Source organism: Ruditapes philippinarum, unplaced genomic scaffold, assembly GCF_026571515.1.
Source record: "Ruditapes philippinarum isolate M1 unplaced genomic scaffold, ASM2657151v2 ctg629_1_1_1_1, whole genome shotgun sequence".
NCBI lineage: Eukaryota > Metazoa > Mollusca > Bivalvia > Venerida > Veneridae > Ruditapes > Ruditapes philippinarum.
In genome coordinates, this window is record NW_026858135.1 from 217,884 (window position 1) to 238,424 (window position 20,541).

The window sequence follows — 20,541 nt, forward strand, 5'->3', positions numbered from 1 at the left end:
TATTTATAAAATTTAATTGACTGATATTAATCAATCATAAGACGATGATAAAAGTTATATTTCAGACACAAAAACAAAGCAAAAAATAATAATAAAAAAAACGCAATCGGCAGGCCAAAGTCGCATCGAATTACTGCATGCGAAATAATCCTCTTGCGTATGGGATTGTTCTTTTTAGAACATGCTGATCCTCGGAAACACTGAAGGAAAACAGACATGTTGCATGTTTAATATTTTCTTGTCTTGTGTTTAAACAAAGTATTTCTTTTTAATTTTAAGTATTTCGTATTTTTATTTATTTCTTTATATGTCTATCTGAAAACCATAATTTAGACAGCTGGAAGTCATGTCATGTGCTTTATTATTTCAAGTTGTTATCATTTCTTTGCATCAAAACCTATCATCCTTGATAAGGAGATGGCTAGCTTTAACGAGGGTCGTATTTTTATTAAGATACTGTCCCTTCTAAAATACCTTTATTCTTTTAGCCATCACATAGTCATGTCAGTCCATTTATATAGATCATTTTTTTAAAAAGATCATTGATATGTAAATGGCCCTAGCTTTGGATTTTTTTATAATAATTCAGGTTAAATATGCATTAAATTATTTAGGGCTTTATCTACTATTTCATAGTGAGTATTTTTAATTATTTTCATTCCTAAGTTAATCACCGGCTAAATTGCGATAATTAATTGTTATTCGAAAATATTTCAAACAATTTATGTGTAACATTAATCACTGGGCGAGATAGGGAGTTTATTTCCCTCAGAAATAGAAGACAATAAAATTGATTTAAAGATGTAGAAAAAAAAGAGAAAGTAATGTCAATAGATTTGAAAATAAAGATCTTCTTAAAGAAATGATAGTTAGGCCACCCACAGAATATTTTTGTAGAACGCAGCGTTGTCAAATCAATACCATCATCCGAACCTGGTCGTTAACACATCGTTGTGATCTTGGACAATATTATTACGTATTCAAATAAATTAAATCCACGCTCGGCTTGTTTTGGATGACTACGAGCACAGTCTAGGTCTCCAATTGGCTCTTCAATTTTTCTCGTCCTGCCTACCTATCAAATTAACTTGATTTATGTAATTTTACACGTCGTGTAAATTGTATTTATCATTACATATACTTATTGATGCGAAATGGATGGAATAAACCAAATATAAGGAAGTATTCATCTTCATTATGAAACGCTGAAGCTTGCATTTAAGACGTAAATTGATCTAAGGAATGAAAAACAGAAGTTCACCAGAGGTTAATAGATGATGAATTGAACAAATGAGGACGTAGTTGTCTGTGTTTGAAATTAATTTAATTAGAAGTGTGCCGTTAATACTTTAGGAATATTTTTACGAGGGTCTGTCAATGTAATGACAACAAAGGAATTTTTTGATATCTTAATTTCGATTCCTTTTGACAGAATATTAAAAGCAACTATACGTGGTTAAGATTAATTCTTTTTTAACGTACCCATGTATCTTCAAAGCGGTAACGTTTGGCATTCTTTGAATTTGATAGATGCAAGACGGCTTTTGGAGCTACAGCAATATCAAATGTGGGTGGAAAAACAACAACGGATGTCTATTTGCGACCCATTTGAACCTATCCGAAGACTTGCAATGGTCGAGCATGGGTCTAAAAATCCCGGAAAACCGCTCACTTCGTTTAGAATAAATGACATTTTAGCGGATACAAGCGACTCGGAAGGTTCTGAGATATCAGGAAGAATTGATAGTAATGTTCAACGTAAACATAGTATTGTTTCAAGTCCAGATTTAAGAACTATTAACAAAACAGACAAGGAAACATATAATGCACAAAAATTGAAAAGAAATGATCCCGTACCTCAGAAGTATGAACAGATTGAGCAGAACATAATACGGCCATGGAATTATTCTCCAAAATCAAGCACAAGCTCAGAGACAGATAAAGACCAAAATAAAACCAGTTTTCGGAATGAAAACAGAAATTATTTGCTAAAACTGTGTAATAAATCGAGAAGATGTGAGTTTGATTCTGAGGACGAAGAGGAGATAGACGTTGAGGGTTGCGAGGATGAGGTCAGCGATGGCTCTATAAGCATACATGATCAAGACGTTTCACCACTAGATGCCTTAATGGCAATGTCCAGTAAAGCTTTTATAGGCCTCGACAATTTTGGTAAGAATTAGATGTGATGTTATCTTTAGATACATTATGCAAAGACATCCTAATTTGAAAGCACTAAGCAATTCAAATGTTATCTCAACAAGAAGATATTTTTACATTGTTTTGAAATACCGCTCTCATTAAATATAGAAAAACATATGCACTTTTGTTTCATCACAATTTCATATATTAAAAAAACAACATCATTCTATCTTTATTTATCGTCATGTTTAGGTAATCTTTAGGTACAAAATCATAAAACTTTCGCAAAAGGTAAGCAAACTTTAAGGTCAGTTGTAAAGTTATCAAAATTACACATAAATTACACACCTTGGTTTTATGATCTATCGCTGTACTAATGTCCACTGTGTTGGTCATATTTAAGGTCAGTGTCGCATGTGTTCATTTCTAAAAGAAATATTACATTTGATTTCTATGTCTGTGATATAATCATGGTATAAAAACACATTTTTTAGGTAAATACATTTTACAATTCACTTTTTATTTGAAGTACTATTTACATGTTCTTTTTATTTTTTTTTGAATAATCAATGGTAACAATTATCAAAATATTCATAAGAAAAATATGTTGAATGTTTGCTAAATAAAAATTCACATACTTGCAAACGGTTCTATAAAAAAAGCCTAAATATCTTTTAAAATTGTTCTTAGGTATTTTATTTTATATCAGAATAAACAAACTTTGATATGTTTATCATTTTTTTAATGTTTGTAAATTTGTGTATTGTTGTAATAGGTGATTTAAATTGTGTAAATAGTTGTTTGCGTTTGTGAATCACTACAAAACAATTTTAATCGGATGAATTAATCAACATAATCGATTATTTCCGATCTAAATTAACATGAAAGAGGATTTTCAATGTTTTCTCATGTATACATTCGTTCTTTTTAGATTAGTCATACGGTCCCTAGAGTTGTAAATTATAAATAATAAATGTGCCGAAAAATTCACGGAATAAAATTGATGATAAATAATTGAAAAGTATTGCATTTAAAAAAAAAATATAAACGCAATGTGTGTGTAACATAAAGACAGACACAAATATAAACAATATTCATTTCAATTGTCGGCAACTCGACAAAAGTGGAAATTTCAGCACCCATTTTTTCCGAATTTGAAAAATTTTAGCATAATAATTAGCGCAAGAATAAGGATGAAAACTTTATAACTATATCAAATTTCAGATACTGAAAAAAATTATATCAAGGCGAAAGTAAGCAATATTTATTTATAAAATATTTATTTTCTTAAATACTTTCGTATATACTTTTCCATTAGAAATATTCATACTTTACTTTTTTTCATTTAAATAGATAATTTTTATTAATTTAAATTGAATGAGCACGTTAATTAATTAACACATTAATTAATAATACTATAATCTATGGTAAAAGTAATATCTGGAAATATATTATGTTGTGTTAACACCTTAAAATTAGACAAAAATATATTTTTCTACTCTAACTTATAATTTTGAATGAAAAATAAACTTGATTCATTTTTAATTATAATGATGATAATGAAATAGACAACCGATCAAATCTGTAAAATGCAACAAATTACATCATTACTTTATCATGTGCAAATGATTCTCAGTTTGTTTTATAACAAGTAAATGTATCTCAAAAAATTGTTTTGAAGTTTTGAATTTATGTTGTAATACAAATTGAAAATAGTGTTTTTTTATTCTTTTTATTTCAAAATAATGCAATATTACTTTACTGTTATAACGAGCGTGTTCTTAAAATTATATGATTCGTGTTTCTATGTTTTGACACGATTTATCTCAAATATTTGCATAACATAAATACAATTTATTACACATAATTGTTTAACACGAACCTTTGGCATGTCATAAGTGCCCTCACCATATTTCAACAATGTACAATTAGCTGTAACCTGAAAATTACATATATAATTATACAAAACATAAAAATATATTACACAGTTTTGACTGATTTTAAAATCATGTGATTTGTTTGTGTTTTTTTTTTTTCAAAATAATTTATAATAGACTTAAGTAAAAGAAATTTAAATATATATATATATATAATTAATTTCATCATAAAATCAGTATGCTATTATTTATTTTATACGTAAAGAAATAGCGATATGATTAAGTAAAAGTCTGATTAATTCTGCAAAGTTACATTTTTAATAATGTGCAAAGCATGATTTGGATGTTTCCATTCTTTTCTCAGTAGCCATGCATCGTTTTACCTTAAATTATTCACTCTTCTTCAACTGAGCACGTGTCATCTTGCATATTTTTCAACACATTCATCAGCCGTGAAAAAAAGAATTAATTAATTAATCAATCAATTATCACCGTCCAGGATGAAATTATGTTGCACATATGACCGTGTCTGAATTAAGAATTCAGCGAAAACGTTAATTTAACTGCTAAACGTGTTGTTGCATTTGAAGACAATGTGTGTTCCTAAAGTTGGCCGATATAACGATGTGTCATGTTTGCTGAGAACAGACAAGTTATATCAACAGTGAACTTGAATTACTTTTTACCTTAGGTTATAACCGTAATATCATTAACGTGTTAAATTTTCAATTAATTAATCCATTATATCTTTACTTGATTATAACAACGTGTGAGGATGAATATCATTAAATATTTTGTTGATGTAGTGATTAAGTTTATAGTTTAAATTTGATAGAAAAAATGTATCACTTTTAAAGAAGATTTAACGTTAATTGATATTATATTGATACTTTGTCATAGTTTTATGTTTGATTGAATATTTCAATGTTACTACGACACTTGAATATTTCTTTAAATTAAAATTTTTAATTGAATAAACTGGTGGTAGTTAGTGCAAAGCAATTCATGTCATAAATATGGTCTGGACCCTGTAAATGTCACATTTAAAAGTGAATGTCCTTTGATCGCTTGTTATGAAGGGTCAAATAAAGTGGACATTTTGTGTCAAAAACTACAACATCACAATGCTCAGACATTTTAATCGTATTTAACAGTAATAAAAATTACACTCGTGGCCTTTTTTATCAAGATTTCCGTGTCAAATTATCTATGAAACGCTCAAATATTTAAAAAAAATCTTAGTGCAATCTATGCAAATTCTTCAATCTAAAAATTGGTAATAATGGGGACATTTGTAACATTAAAAAAGATATCACACAAAGTGAAGGATATTGCAACTGGGAACGAAACGAAAATGAATTTATCTATGTAAGGGGTTGCCTGAAATAGAGAAAAAAATCTTTACTATCAATTGCGATCCTAAACATTCTTCTGTGTGGTATTTTGATAAAGGTTTGATGTTATGTTTGCAAGAACATTTTTTTCTTGGGAGAAAACATCTGCTATAATACCAAACGAATATATATATTTCAAACTGGTATTGTTGTAACCTAACTCTTATCCCTTTAATATGTAACTGTAACATTTACATTACTCAAATATTTACATTACTCTTACATTAACATACAAATAAACATAGCTCGCGTAAAGCATATATCATTCTTGTGTAGGCTATTAATTATTTCTGCGCATGCATAAGATATGAATAAATATAACGTAATGTGTTTTACGGTTGACAGTCCTATAGTAAACTACTGTCTAACAATGATTAATTTTCTTAACAAGATGGGAGATTTCTACAAATATAAACCATCTCCTGACCATTCCATCTCATGACTGTGAACACCCCCCTTTTCTCTTAATTTATTTAATGAAAATTTCGCTTTTATATTTGATTTGTATTAACCTGAGTGCAATTGAACTTAAACAGAATGTGTGCATTGATATAAATAGCAACAGTGCAATAAGAACATGCTATATTCTACAAGAAACGCAATTGTTGTACTTTGATAATAAAATTCTATAACTTCAAATAGACTGTTTCAAATTCAAAGCTGGAAATTACAAATTACCATGACAAATCCATTTCATTACAAACATTCAGCAGTTTTAGGGTTAAAGATAGCTACATGTATAAGATTAGGTTAAAAAAAACGTATTATTGATTATTAGTTGGGAATATTAATTCAATGACACTAGGAAGTTATTGTGATGAAATTGAAATATTTTTAAGAAAAGTCGTAACATGTATATTTGCATATTTATTAACTTTTATATTTATTTATTTATTTTTTTTATTTATTTATTTATTCATTTATTTATTTGGTTAGTTGTTTGTTTGGTTAGTTGGTTGATTGGCTTGTTAGCTGATTGATTAATTTATTTATTGATTGACTGACTGACTGACTCACTCACTGATTGATTTATTGATTGATTGATTTTATTAAATTATTTATTATTTGATCTAGTATTTACATATAGCACGGTTATAGATTTGAAATGTAAACAGTAATTTTATTAAATTTAATTATATATTATAAGTGATTTTTGATTATAAAGATATAAACAATAGATATAGATACATTTTACACATATTTACATTATACAAATAAAACTGAAATATCTATATTTACATTATTCTGTTTATTTTTCTTAACGGATAGGTCAACAGGCGTTTAAATATGGAGACATTTAAATAAAAAATATATAAATTATAAATGAAGCGCTTGATACAAAATTATATTTAAAGTCACTCGTCGACGCTGGTGCGTTTATATGAAAAATATTAATATAATTTTAATTTATTTATTTATTGTTTTGAAAATTATTAAAAAAGAATTAAACAATGAATATGGATAATTGATTCAATGTCTGTCCATTAGGAAAACAAACCCTAGTAGAAATCAAGAATTCATTGCTTTTCTGCTTACCTTTTCTTAATAAACTGTAACGGAAGTCAGTTGTATAGGGGAACAATTTTTTAGTAAAATTTACTTTTTTTTCTCCAAAAAAATATAGAAAGACAAATAATGCATGTGTTTAAGAAATAGAAGAAAAAAACGTAAATAAAATGACATTCAGCTGCAAGTAAGAAACTCTAGTCGAGCAGATTCAAATTGTTATAGCCATTATTAAGATAGCAAATAATTTCTACAAAAAAATTGATACACAAAGATGATCCTTAAAATATGTCAAGAACATTGACGTATTGGTAAACAATTTTAAAAGTGGTTGTTGGCAATTAAGAAATAAACCGAAAATAGTAAGTTTAATTTGCAATTTCGAAATTAATAAAACAATAGTAAAGCTTATTCACTTTGGTCCTCATTATCATTTGTAATACTTATTAGAATAGAAAATCTTTAATTAATTCAAGTTTGCTTTTTTTTAATCGGATTGTTTAATTTTATTTTCATTTATCTATAAAATTCTTATCAATATTCATGTTTCTCTTTTTTACTGCCATGCTTTAAAGTCAGCTAAATCGAAAAATACATGTCATCTTTTGAAATCATGTTAAAAAAATGAAATGAAATCCATGTGTGTTTTTTGGGACGAATATGTGTAAACACGTCTTATATGGGAGAAATGTGTAAACCGTTTACAAATGCCACACAACAAGTCTATGTGCTTAAACCACTCTTTACGAGGAGATATGTCAAGCGAAAAAATGTATTACATAATTCATTAGAGTAGAATTTTATGACCCGTTGAATACATATTCAACAGATATCGAACATTTACAAGTCGAAATGTATTCAGCGTTTTTGTTTTTCTTTTGTTGGTTATTTTTTTTGTGTGGTTTTACGTCGCAGTAACACAGTATAGGTCATATGGCGACTTTCCATCTTTACTGCTGACGGAAGATATCATATGCCTTTCCGCGCATTATTGCAGGCATGAGCGAGAACCTGAGAAGAACCACCGACATGCCGTAAGCAAATAAGATAGCTTTCTCAAATAAAGAATACCAAGTCCTTGTTGGGATTCGAACCACAGCGGTGAGGGGCAAGTGATTTTCAGCTTATTTACAAAATGAACAAATATGGACAAAATATCGTAATAGGGGAATTACACATAATTGTTTTAAATTGAACATTTTATGTACAGTTAACACAAATGAAATCAAGTGTATTCTTTAAGAACAATTTTCAATTGCCTATTTATTATCATAAATAAATTCGTTTAAATATTGAAAGGTCATTTTTGTCATTCCCTTTGCACAAAACTGCCTTTCAACCTAAAATAAACAATTTATGTATTGACAAAAAAACAAACTTTTTTCTATTGACAGAAAATCTGGATAAAATTACTATGCAGTATAAGCAAAATCAGATGTAGAAGTCGAAAGACATAAAATAACTTCATCTGAAGCCTATTAAAGATTATTCACTACATACATATCAGTTGATATTGTTTGACGTTTTTATATCTATACAGATTTTATGCAGTATTTTTAAAATCAAAGTAAAGCTTGTATTGTATTTTGTAATTGTACACATTGTATCATAACAGAAAAAAATGCATTTCTCAAGTCAATAACAGTTTTCTTCTTTTCTTCCATCTATGCATTATGCATTTTAGGCTAGGCTAGGGTTCATCCGCCCTTTCAGGCTCTGAGAGGGCGGAACCCGAATATGTCACCATTCATATTCTTAAAAATTATTGTCTACCTAAAGGTGACCTATAAAGTTTTAATTCAGAAATTCACTGAATGATACTAAATATGTATGAAAGTGGATTCCTTTTTCTACAGCAATTTAGTTTTCTCTTAATTCATAATTCAAATGCAATAACATTGCCCATTTCATCAATATTTATTCGAATGTCCCTTTATGAAACTATTTATTTAATCTGTTTCAGAGATGATATTTGCAAATAAATGCTGCCAACAAATATTTGTCCTTTTTCCCATAAGATAAGTTTTATAACAAAATGATAACGACCTATAAAACGAAAGTTAAATATGGCGAAATCGCGCATGTGTAAATGCGCATTTAAATTGCTCATAAATTGCTACATATCACCGATGCACTGATTTGGTGGCTCATAAATATTTGAGTCATTTAGAATTATATGTGCATAACTGTTGAATAAACTGTTACATAATTGTACAATTCACATACATCAATGCCCTTAACCAATTAATGTCTTTGTTTTAACCAGATAATTACAATGTATTATCTCATACATTCTCGATAACGAATAACGCTTTCTGTTACTGTATGGTTATCAGATAAACTGTAGTTACAGCAGTGGATTCCAGTACTAAGCAATTTTGAACAAATATAATGGTAAAGTGATAAACGAAATGGGACCTTCATGAAAGTTTGAATAAATTGTAATGCCCTTTTAATTGAAATGAGAAAAAATTAATTTGTGATAGAAACACTCGCCTAAACTTTAAGAAGGCTAATAATTGCACACACTTGTGGAAGGCCCAAAAGCATCATGTTTTAATGAGATATAGTGTTGCTGTCATTGTGAAAATGAATTTAGTTGATGATAATTATTAATTAGTTCAATATATGTTTAATACTGTTTTAATTAAAACATAGCTTCAGCTTTAGGGCAATTGATTTGACATATTGAGCCTGCCCTGCCCCTGGTGTTTAGAAAAGGTTGTTTATGACAACATAATCATTTCATGTTGTTTGTTGATGTATTCAGAAATAAGTAGGTTTGAATTATAGATACATATTATATATTAACGCAAATGAATCCTTTAACTTTGCAGTCCGCGTCCAACTCAGTGGATGTTTTTTTCGAATCATTAAAAGGCCACTAATATGTCACATTACATTTATCCTATAACATAAGCACTGATGTATTTCAGACATTGATGAATTCAATTGGAAATAATGAAATGAAGATTACATATAAGCATTTTGAAAGCATCTGTTTTTTTGTTTTTGTTTTTCTTTTTTTTGTTGTTGTTGTTGCGAAAGTTCGATTTTATTATATTTTAAGCACTTTGTCTCATTTCTTTCTAGAATATTTCATTTTCAAAAATAAAGCGTCATTGAATGATTACACCAGAATCAAAGAAACGTTTCCAAAATTCGTATAAAGTGACCAAAATAATATTTATGTAGGAAAACAAAGAGAAATGCTAATAAAATATATTATGATTCATGATACAGTTACCAACGCGTGTGACTCGTTGACATAAGTGGAAGGGTGGAGATTTTTATTACCATTTAGTTTGCAAATCATATTATGAACAAAGGTGAATAGGTTCTAGACATATTGTGAGGCACAATCCTCATTAAAAACCCTTTTAGTAGTTCATACTTTGTTTCTTTCCTTACTTTTTTGCGTTACAAAGTTTTTAATTGTTATTTTACTCGTATTATAGTATTATATGGATTGATAAAGGAAAAAAGAACTTCAATTGATTGTTTCTAGGCGCCTTGTCCAACGTCATTGCGCAGAAAAAAATCTCATTAACATTTAATATTCATAATTTATAATAAACAAACACTTTGCCTACACCAAACCATTAATTATAAAAAACAACATTTTCATCATGCAGTGACAACACTTTATACAACTTTAATTACGGAATATGTAAATAACTTAAGTCACTAAAGAAATGCAAATCAATATTCTTGAATAAAAGGAACATGTAATGAAATGACAGAAGCATTAAATGTGTTTGCCTTTACTTTAAATTTGATATTTTTGTATTATCCTGACATTATATGACCGAACCCCGTAGATAAATATAATAACGTAAACCCACTCTTGTGTTCCTGACGTGTTGTTCTCCATCTCTCCTTGATTACTAAATTTGATATTGTTATATACAAAAACAACACATTAACTAAATTTCAACTTGTATTTAATAGTTTTAATTGCTTATGCCACCTGGAGATAAAAAAAGAAGTGAAAAGAAAAATAAGGTATCCTACATTATTATTATATTATACATTAAAATGAATTATAAAGGCACTTTATGGGAAATAAAAGAAACCGAATGAAGCAAGTACAATCAGTGCATAAAATTCTAACTAACAGATATAAAAGTATTTATTAATAATCTATGTAGTAGTTTAAACTGTATATGTGCCAGTTCTTCAGGTTGATTTTTAAATTTACAATACCCTTTAAAAGTAAAACAATTGTTAAGATTACAATCAATCAACCTATGTTGACAAATATGGTTTAAAATAAACAAATATATTTTTCTCTTGTGTAATATTTCTCTCATATTTTAAACAGTTCAAAACATTTGCAGTATTACATTTTTGATATATGGTATGTACTTCATTTTTTAAATTTGTGAACGGTCATTTTTACCAATCAACATGTGTAAAATTATTATCATAAAGTTAAACAAATCTGTCTCAATTATCTTTCTATGAAATCTAGCAATCTATTTTTGATGAAGTCAATTTATAACTCGTCAATGTTTTATTGCATTGGAGATTTTTAAGTTGCTTCAAATCTAAATATAATCATTTAACATCCTATAAATTTGTTTATTAATGATTATATATATTTCATGTCAAGATACTACAATATGGTATTATCTATAACTCATATAATGTTCAAAATTGTTTTTTCTATATCTTTTTTACGTTTTCAACATTCATATAATAAGCGAAAAAAGGAAATTCTGACTTAATGTTTAATTTCAAGATGTTTTGTAAAATGATCAGTAAACTAAAATTACAGTAATTTAATGTTTACCATCAGAGAATTACTGTATTTATAATCCCATTTTAAGATAATACAGTTATATTCTTTACAAAATTGATATTCGATCAGCATAATTATGTCATATATACGATAAATATGGGAATATTTACATTGAAGAATATATATCGAGGTACTATATTACTTAGTCAAAAAATATTGCACTTGAAGAAGGGATTGAAGTAAAACAAAACTACAATAATTTATCTTTGCATGCATGTTCACTTTGAACCTGTCTCGTAGATTATATTGTGATGCTTTCATTTACAAATAAAGTACTTTGCAAATAAACAATGAATCTAATATCAATTTACATTCATTATGATATTAATTTGGTTCTTTTCTTTTTCAGTTTATAAATTAGTCAATAACCTTTGTATTTATTTGTACCACATAACAGTAATAGAAAGACATCAAAATACTATAAAAAGTATTGTATAATTAAAATAATCATATTATTGATGTTTATATCACAATTTCATCTTTAGATGTTGTGAGATGCAATATATTTAAACGTTAAAAGAGTCAAAATGCCGTTACATTTTGAAAGTAATCTCTGACCTGATTGTTTATATTTTTGTCCATTAATTGAAGGGAAGTAATTATTTGTGTAAGTACCTTTTTATCTTGACTGAATGGTCGATACTGCTCTTATATTTATACTTGTTTCTATATTTCCTCTTGGGTGCGTAAAAATCTAATAAGCTTGCAGAGATTACTAAAAATAAAAATGATTTCATTTTTCAATTTTAGCCAAAAATCCGTAACATGAGAAAAGAAAGAAAATTGTAAAAGAAATGATATTGAAACATTGTAAATGAAAGGAGATGGATATGTTAGCTAAATGTAGTATTGAATAATGACAAATGAAATAAGGATAAAAGAAATTAAAGATATGACATTGAGACATTGCAAATACAAAAAGGCAGATTTGTAAAGAAAAGTATTAAAACATGACAAGAAAAAAGCAAGCATTTAATCATATTTATACATGGCTACTGAGGAATGAAAGGCTTTATAAAAGTGGTTACTGAGAAAAGAAAAGCTTTGTAAAAGATAAAATATTCAAACATGGCAAATGAAAAAGGGAAAGAATTTGTTAAAAAAACTATTGCAAATGAAAAAAAGACAGGCAAGATTTGTAAAAAAAAAATTATTGAAATATGGCCTTAAAAGAAGTTGTAAAAGATATGATATTTAGACATGGTTAGTGAGAAAAGAATGGCTTTGTAGAATATACAATATTCAAATATTGCAATTGAAAAAGGAAACAACTTTCTAAAGATACAACTTTGAAACATTGCAGATAAAAAAGAAGGACTTTTAAAAAACATAAAATATTGAAACATGGCCAATGTAAAAAGCAAGATTTTATAAAAGATATAATAATAAGACATGTCAAATAAGAAAAGAAGCTTTGTCAAAGATGTTATATTCAAACATGACAAAAGAAAAAAGGAAATTTGTAACAAAAATAAAATATTTAAACATCGCCAATGAAAAAAGGCAAGAATTTGTAAAAGATGTAACATCTAGACACAGCTGAGAAAAGAAATGCTTTGTCAAAGATAAAATATTCAAACATGGCAATCAGGAAAGGGAAAATACTTTCTTTAGATATAACATTGCAAATGAAAAAGACAGGACTTGTATGAAGATAAAATATTGAAACATGGCCAATGCCAAAAGTAAGAATTTGTAAGATAATACATGTAGACATAGCTAGTGAGAAAGAAAGTCTTTGTAAAAGATACAATATTTAAACATGGCTTTTACAAACGAAAAAAAATGTAAGAGATATAATATTGAAAAATTGTAAATGTAAAAAAGACAGATTTGTAAATATATTAAATATTCAAACATGCCTAATGGAAAAGTAAGACTTTGTAAAAGATGCAATTTAAGACATGGCAAATGAAAAAAAGGGGTTTTTAGAATGTATAATATTGAAGCATCGTAAATGAGAAAAACATTCATGAAATTATTATTGTAGAAAAAGAAACATCTCGTGTATTTTCAAAGTGAATTTAAATTTGATTTAATTGGTTTACAATGAACAACTTTTCCATCAGAATATTTCATATATTGATAAAAAAACGACAATTGAAATATACCGTTTGGATATTCTTATTAAATATTTCTTGACAAAGCTTGATAGAGTTTAGAGTTGCTTAGTGATTTAGTATGAATATCTATATGACTGATTATAATATTTTGTTCCAGAAAGAATTTGTCTTTTTAAATTCAATTTTAGTTTACATGTTTTATTAACAACAATTTGCATTAAGTCTACTGCTTTAAAAACCAACAACCACAACCAAAGAACGTGCATATCGATTGAGAATATTGATTAATTTTGAATCAACGGGCTTAAGTAAATCAAATTGCATTGACGATCCTGTTGCACGTGATGTGTTAATAATCACCAATCGTATTACTTTTGACAACAACTACTGTAATAACAAAAACAACAAAAGTATTGCCAGTTCACTTGAAGCATATGTCTGAGTAATAGCATGATGTCCTCTCTAGTGATAGTATAGAGGGGCAAGGGGGACAGGTATGGTAAATAAATACACGGATTAAATTCCGTGAATGAACCATAACTGATTTACAATATATCTGCTCAAACTTAACATTGTTGCAAATGTCGATCAACTAATTTGTATAGTAATACAAAGCCAATATAAATGCATTAGATTAACACATTAAATGTGATTAGTTTTGATAGATGCTGCAAATGATCTGAGATAAGCAACACCTGATAGTGCTTCGCTGTAGGTCCATAAAACACGTATTTAGAATTAATTATACAGAATGTTTAATGCCTTTTAACATTCACCATAACGCATTCGTTTTTTGCACATTACTCGAAAATCGCGCATAATGAATTATACTGGTTAAGGTTCCCGCGTTTTATATCTGTTATATGAAATATCAGACTGAAAAAAATAAGTAGCCAGATATCTTTCAACGTCACTTTTATATATCATTTTAATACATTTTGTCAATAATGGAGGAACATGCATATTTTCAAAGTAAATAATGTGTAAATATGGCTTGTAGAATTGAAAAGAAATTCGTATTCTAAATATTGTTTAAATGTTAATATATAATGAACATTCAATCCATTCAAATTAGTATAATTGGCAGTTATTAAGGCTTTCTTTTCACTATAAATATATCTGACATGAAACGCTTACATTTTAAATTTGGTGTTTGTTTTCGAAAAGAAATTGAATATCTTAGTCTTTATATTTTGATACAGATGCTGAAAAAGCTTTCGTTTTCATTTAGAATAAATTATTTAAGAAAAACACAATTAACAGTACAATATATCAGTACAATGACTATTTTGGTCATTTCGGATGATACAATACAAAGCAATGTCATGGGTATATATATTTATCAACATCATTGGCAAGCATTTTTTCCTTCAGGTATTACCTAATACTTCCTCAAAGTCACAAAATTTGTTAAAATACTTTTCTCAAGAATCCGTCTGTAATCTGTCAAAATAAAGTACTTCAACTTTGACATAAAACACAACCCCTAATCAATATATGTCTCGTTTATGTGACATATTTGAAATATAAACTTTGTCACGTGACTCACTTTAATTATTTGTTATCCCATCGTTCATGGTTTAATATTTGTTACAGATATTCTAATCACGACCAGAATTCGCCCACTCACATAGTAGTATAAACAATTATCACATATCTAATATAGTAAACATCATCAAGGATTGAAAATGTAGTTTAAAATAGTACAGAAGAAAGCAAGCACTGTAATTTGACACTGCTGCACCAATGGTGACAATAAATACAAAACTTATGTACAAGTTTGTTTTAAGCGAAATGCAAATTATCCTGTTATGTATAAACAAGTATTAATTGTTCAAATTTGATAATACATAGTATCTTTATTAATATAAAATAAACAAGTTTTGACTTCATACAAAGTTGATATGGTATTTAAACTGTACACACTATAAGTGGTCACAGTATGAAAACATAGTGTCATTAAAAAATCTGGCTTTTTTTTTTAAGAAAATACCATTTTTACTTGACCTATAATAGATAGCGCTGCTTCCCGTACATTGTTTATTCGTTCTTTTATTCAAATCAGAATATTCAGTAAGAATTTCATAGATATGGATAAATTTCTGTGATAAAAATATTTTACTCAAGGATGAATATAGTATATCTTTAAACTGTTATAGGACTTTGCAGACTTGCTTAGTGAAAAGCAAATGCATTTTATGAGATATATCTAGTTTAAGGTTTCAAAACGTAGTATTTTCAGAAAGCAATAATCCGTAGGGACAAGAAGTTTAACAAATAAACTGAAACGTGATTTGATAATTTGATATAAAATATAAATATAAATATATATCTATGGTATATTTTGACTGTTCAAATACACAATATTAGATAATTTGTTTTGTTTGTTTTTAACAACATGTCATTGTTACATTTGAATAAATATGTTAGAAAGGTTTTGTGTATATTCAATAAGAGGTGAACATTAATCATCTTCTGATGACATAAGCTGGATTATGCTGTCGTTTTATGACTTGCTGGCGTTGTCTTTGATAAATAGAATCATTACCTAAGCATAATTAAAATAAAATGTGATCGTATGATGATTTCATAAAATACAAAAAAGACTTATGTATCGTATATTTTTCATCTTGTGTCTTTGTTGATCAACACTTCCAAATATTTCTTTTGTCTTATGTAACACTATAAATTGCTACAATAAAATCTTATCATCTCAAAGGTAAACACAGAAAAAATGCACACCTGAAACAATATACAAAATTTACAAAAACTACAACACCCCAATAATTGATTAGGACTGCACAGGCAGCTGGACGTTTGTAAGAATAAAACCTAGTGTCAAATACGAAATATGACAGGCGACGGGGTTTCTATGTCAGATTCGCCTTTGACATTCTCAATATGCTAAACATAATGGAAGTGTCTTGACATCGATCTTAAGATCATTTGTTAATGTTTTTGGGTTTTTTGTAGAGCATTGTAAAAACAAGGCGACGACACATATCAAAATCTACTTAATGTCTATTTGATTTTAAAAGAACAGAAAAGCTTGCTTCGTTTATTTCACTCATAAAATGTAACTTTGTTTGTGTTTTTATTTGTTCATTGTGAAAAACGTTGTTTTTGCAGATATATTATATATAATATTTGTTCATAATCTGTTCTATTTGTTTCATACTGCTTTGTACCGTATATTTTTAAACTTACGTGTGTTGATGTATATCTCTACTATCTGAAAATGATTATAAAAATGTGTATCTCTAATTACATTGGTTTGGTTTAGCTCTCAAAATTCAGCAACAAATTATTTCACACACTATTTTAAAATAATTTCATAGAATCTATATGCAAAAAATCAGGGGGTTTATGTTTGAAGTTGTTAGCTGTTTATATTTGTATCTTATCTTCGCACGATAGTGTGAAACGAGCTTTGTTTAAATACGATGTTGTTGAGGTTTTGTGCAATAACATTATTTGTTTCTAATTAAACTTGATATTTTATAATAGTAATGTGTCGCTTAAATAATCATAAAGACATAGAAACTGTGATTGTTATTGTTACGTTAATAGTTTGCATATATTCAAATTTGACACTCTAAAATTAAATGGCGGCTTTTTGCTAGTATTTATTAATACCAGACAGGAAACAAAAGAACACAACCAGTGCATTTGTAATCTAATAAAGAATGCTTTCAGGTAAAAAAAAACTTTGCCTTTAAAGAGTTTGTGATGGACACATCTTGTACAATTTGTTGTGTTTTTGTTTCTCTTTAGATAGAAGCATTACACTGCATTAGTGATGCAAATAACACTGAAAACATACCTCAAAATATGTGATGGTTGTGTCCTCTGTTGTCTATGTTTGCAATCTCCTTGACACGAAGACATTTTCTTGTACATAAAGTAATAATTTTATTATGTTCCCAAAACCTTTATAACTCTAGATTTAGTCAATAAAACAAACATTAAAGATGAAGGAATGTTAATTATCAAATTAACGAATCGGTTCTTTAATTAACGTGATGCTGTTATCACGATTCAAAGAAAAAACATTAAATAGATCAACTCTAACTTAAAACTCTAACATTAATTGTAATGTACGCTTGTGGCTTCATAATATACGTACTTGATCCATGATCTTCTTTTCTTGTCTCTTTCAAACATCAACAACAATAATGTTACAGATAGTCTCAGAAACACAGAAAAATCATTTTTGTCAACATTCTAGTGGTCTTTAAACGGTAATAAATAATTTAATATATATACAACACAAAAGCAAAGAGGCTCCGTGATTTGTTTTTATACAATAAAAATATCGAAAATAATTTCACATATAGTCTTTGTCAAGTTTCAAATAAAATGTGTGTTCAGCCAAGCTATCAGCTTTCCCTCCAAATAAAATATATGTATTTGCGACCCAGCTTGCTCTGAACAAAACACACATTTTATAACACGTTGTTATAATAAGAAATAACAAATACCGTTCTTGATCCTACTGCATACCGAGCAGTCCATATAATCATTGTCTTTTAATGAATCTAATGAAAAATAAGTTATTTGTATATGAAACCATAAATATTTGAATTAATAAAATAATGTAAAAAACTGTTTAAATATTTTGCACTCCGAAAACATCCTAACACAATGACATACAATATATTAAAACGCGGTTAAGAGCTTGTTTACAATATATTTGGGTTGCAAGCTTTCATGTGCTTTCGTCTCGATTCCCACAGTATTAGACATTTGGATGGCCAATTGCCTAGAAGATAAAAATATTACTATTGACAATACATGTAGATTTACAACGACTACTCTATTTGATTTGACCTTTATATTTAAGGTGACTTGAACAAAATGTTTTGTTAGTTAATTTAATATTTAAAAATCTATTGCAGATGACCGTAAAAACCGAGAAGATGATCAACATGGAAAATCTCAAATCCCGAAAAAGAAAAGGAAAACACGAACAGCTTTTACAAATCAGCAAATATATGAACTCGAAAAACGTTTCATTTTACAAAAATATTTGACACCAAGTGATAGGGATGAGATTGCTGCAAAACTAGGACTTTCGTGTGCACAAGTGATAACCTGGTTTCAAAATAGAAGAGCAAAGTTTAAACGAGACATTGAAGAAATGAAGAATGACGTTGTTACAAAAAGTCCTCCTCCTAGAATGGAATCAGATAATGAAGGAAAGTGACATGTCCCTTTCTTATTTTTATAGATGGAATGGACTAGTGAAAGTTACCGTTAAGGTACTGTTTTTTGTGCCATACTTTCGGTGTGAAAACATTTATGTGCAATATTTTAATCATCATTGAGCATACTACGCTGTCATTTTAACCATTAAAACTCACCAATTGTAGGTTGAATGAATATGTATCAAGTTGCTAAATACTTGTTGAAATGACAAAAAAGAAACATTTTCATATGTATTTACTTAATATATAATAAGAACTATATTTTAAGTATAAATGAAGATACAAAAGGGTAAGCAAAGATTTTTTTTGAAATGCTTTCCTTCAAGCAGCATATTGACAGAGATTTTTTTGTTTTTCATTTAGCAGAACAAAATTGTGTATCCCTGACAATTAACAGTTGTATACAGGTTTGATGTATCAAAGAATATTAGTATCACGACTTAAAGTAATATTTGGCTGCTTTAATGAAAGAAAAAGTGGAATGTTTTGAAGCTGGTGTTTGCTTTCCTGTTACAAATATACAGAACGTTTATACAAACACTTGCTTTTTATGTAGTGCTGTTATTTATGACAAACTTGAAAAATGAATGTTCAGTATCTTTAATTTTAATAAATTGATCCGATAAATGGATATGTGTTGATTTTAAAATTAAGATGTTCCCATTTTTCAGTACAATACATTTAACGGTTGACTGACCACATACTAAACTTTGCAAATTACTCTTTCTTTGCAAAGTTGTAGATATAAAAACGTTGCATAACAGTTTGTCTGCTGTACTACTGATAACACCAAATGTTTAGTAATTATGGAATATGTTATGCGTTACACATGAATTAAATTGCCACTGTAGTTGCTGCGCAATGTGCTTAACAGTCGGTAAAGTTTTTATACCACACGCCTTGTTGAAACTTTTTTATGCATTAGTTACAGCTTGTCTCATTCCACCTGAAAAACGTCAATATTTAATCTTGTTATCTAACTGAGACATGCTCTAAGCCATGCATAGCACGCACCATTGATATCTTGTTTTTGCATTGATCAAGGTAAAATATAGCGTTGATGGCACAATAAAGCACATTAAACAGACCCACCGCATATGTTTCATCAGCGACACGTCACGGGAACAGTAAATTTAGGTGCTTTAAAATTCAAGTTTCGTGCTGAAAGAGAATGTCAGAAAGTCTGGAAGCCCGGTATAACTTAAATGTTTATTACTTGGTTACACTGTCCAGCATGTTAAGTAGGTTTCCTTTTGAAAATGAGTTTGTTCACAAAAGGGACTAGTTTTGTTTACATAAATAATAGTTATTTCATTTCCTATCGAACTCTTATTTGCTAGTCTTCTATTTTAATGTTTTGAAATGGACGGCCACCAACGGTACTAAAAGGGCATGAGAGATGTCGCTTTATCAATAATGCCTCAAGTTCAGACAGAATAAAACCTATTTTGCAGTTGCTTATTGTTTTGTTTGGGTTTTTTTTTTGTAATTTCATCATTTAATAGTTTGTTGTTTATAATTTTCTTCATTGATTGACCTTAAAGGGAT

At 28.2% G+C, this 20,541-nt stretch overlaps 1 protein-coding gene across 1 annotated transcript; it reads left to right on the forward strand.

Moving 5' to 3' along the window:
- The first annotated feature begins 1,149 nt into the window (after positions 1-1,149).
- Positions 1,150-19,622, forward strand: LOC132752247 (homeobox protein engrailed-like SMOX-2). The gene is made up of 2 exons (XM_060742564.1): positions 1,150-2,172; positions 18,685-19,622. Exons 1-2 carry the CDS (start codon positions 1,485-1,487, stop codon positions 18,990-18,992), a joined length of 996 nt encoding a protein of 331 aa, XP_060598547.1. The 5' UTR covers positions 1,150-1,484; the 3' UTR covers positions 18,993-19,622.
- Positions 19,623-20,541: the final 919 nt, after the last annotated feature.

Excerpts from the sequence above, each read along its gene's own strand:
- LOC132752247 (XM_060742564.1), top strand. The coding sequence starts at position 1,485 with ATGTATCTTCAAAGCGGTAACGTTTGGCATTCTTTGAATTTGATAGAT. Across the intron at positions 2,173-18,684 it reads TATAGGCCTCGACAATTTTG|ATGACCGTAAAAACCGAGAA; the intron begins GTAAGAATTAGA and ends AATCTATTGCAG.